Genomic DNA, 2,010 nt, shown 5'->3' with positions numbered 1-2,010 from the left:
TTGGGTTAGGAGGAGGGATTTTATCCTTTGTTTCTCAAATAGCTTCCACCTTTGGCAGCAAAAGTTTCTCCCATTGCTTTTCGCCATTTGGAACTGGTCCGAGCATTCCAAGCAAGATGAGTTTTGGCAATGGCAGTGAAGTTTTGGGTGATGGTGTGGTTTCAGTTTCAACACCTTTGATATCCAAAAACGACAGCCCTTTGTATTTTGTCACACTAAGAGGAATTTGTTGGAGAAAAATATTTGCCCTACAACATTTCTGGTACGGTTTCTGTGGGAAACGTGTTTCTCGATTCAGGAACTCCGGAAATGTATCTGCCACAAGATTTTCACGACCGCTTAGTGGCAGAAGTGAAGCAGCAGATTCTGTCGGATTCCATTGCTGTATATCTTCCCAGGCTTTGCTATATAAATGCAAATAATCTCAACGTACCAATTTTGACTGTCCATTTTGAGGGTGCAGATGTGTTGCTAATGCCCATACACACCTTTGAAGCTGAAAATGGGATTACCTGCTTTGAAGTGTATCCTTCTAACAACAATATTGGTGATGGATTTGGGTTATATGGAAACTATGCTCAATCGAATTTCTTGATCGGATATGATATGGAAAAAATGACGGTCTCTTTCAAGCCGACCGACTGCACCAAATACTAAGGTTTGTCAGTTTCTCGTTGAAGATGTCGGATCATTATGAAGTGAAAAGTATTTGTTTTCTTCCAAAAGTTATTAAAAAAAAAAAAAAAATCATTAACTTTAGAAAATGCATCAAATATAGTAATGCTACAAATTAAACCCTTGATTAATTAGCATACGAGTGTTTTTTGGGTTTGAATTCTGTACGCAAGTTTGGTTTTGGGTTTTGTTTGGCCTGGAGATCGACGTTGTTGCTTGATTGATGTGGCAATTAATTAAGTTTGTGGACATGGCGTTGATATCATGCGTATTACATGTTAAATGTGAGACATGTGGCGAACAAAAAATAATTAATTTTGACAAGAAAACAAAAAATAATAAAGGGCGTACGTAATATATAGAACTTAAAATATATATAGGATTTGAATTGACTAAGGAAACGATCGAATTCTAGTTTAATAACAAAACACACAAAGTTCAACTATAATTAAGACTCTAGGTCGGTTTATCTTTAAAATAGTGTGTTTTCAAAATTAATGTAAAATTGTATTATTTATCTATAAAATCGGACAAAGAAGTTTACTTCTCTTTGCCAACTTGATCCCGGTCTCCTTTGTTTGGAGGGCTCCTAAATCTAGTGGTCTTGAGTAATTATAAATGGCCCACTAAAAATGATTTGGCTATTAAAATCATCATTGGAGTAGGACACAAGTAGGCCAAGCCTCCTATAATTACTCTGGTTCAAGACTTCTGTTTAGATATAAATTCTGTTGCAATACGAATTTATTTGAAACTTTGAACTATATCTAAAAATTTGATTGTCGAATTGAAAACTCAAAACTAAATTAAAATCGACTAAATGTTTATGGACTAATATCTAGTTTTGTTTTGCATTGAACTAGCAGAATATGACAACTTTAAATAGAGAAATAATTATTTTATAATTTACATTAAATTTTACTGCATAGAACCATGTATATGTTACTTGTGTTATCATATTGTTTAAAAAATTTCAATGTATTATATATATATATATATATATATATATCATTAAATTTTGTAAAATATAATCTAAACCATAAAAATGTTCATTTTGTCAAGCAATTTACTGATGATCTTTTTGGGCCAGGCTTTTATGGACCTATATGGACTCATTGGAGTTACTGCCATGGGCTTCGGGCTCGTGCTCCTGCTCAGCCTATTCTCTCTGTATATCTTCACTACGGGGCTACTGGCTATGATGAACTTGAATCAATGTGACGCAGAGGGCAGAGGGAGAGATTATTTTTTCCATCACTTTGGTAGCGTCAACAATTATGAATTGCATTTTATTTCTAACTAATTTTTATGAATGCGATTAAGGTATTATAGTTT

At 33.8% G+C, this 2,010-nt stretch overlaps 1 protein-coding gene across 1 annotated transcript; it reads left to right on the top strand.

Moving 5' to 3' along the window:
* Positions 1-116: 116 nt before the first annotated feature.
* LOC132191062 (aspartic proteinase CDR1-like) lies at positions 117-657 on the top strand. The gene is made up of 2 exons (XM_059606082.1): positions 117-153; positions 236-657. Exons 1-2 carry the CDS (start codon positions 117-119, stop codon positions 655-657), a joined length of 459 nt encoding a protein of 152 aa, XP_059462065.1.
* The last annotated feature ends 1,353 nt before the right edge of the window (positions 658-2,010 follow it).

Source organism: Corylus avellana, chromosome ca8 (assembly GCF_901000735.1).
Source record: "Corylus avellana chromosome ca8, CavTom2PMs-1.0".
NCBI lineage: Eukaryota > Viridiplantae > Streptophyta > Magnoliopsida > Fagales > Betulaceae > Corylus > Corylus avellana.
The sequence above is the reverse complement of the archived record's forward strand: the minus strand, read 5'-3'. Positions and strand labels throughout refer to the sequence as shown.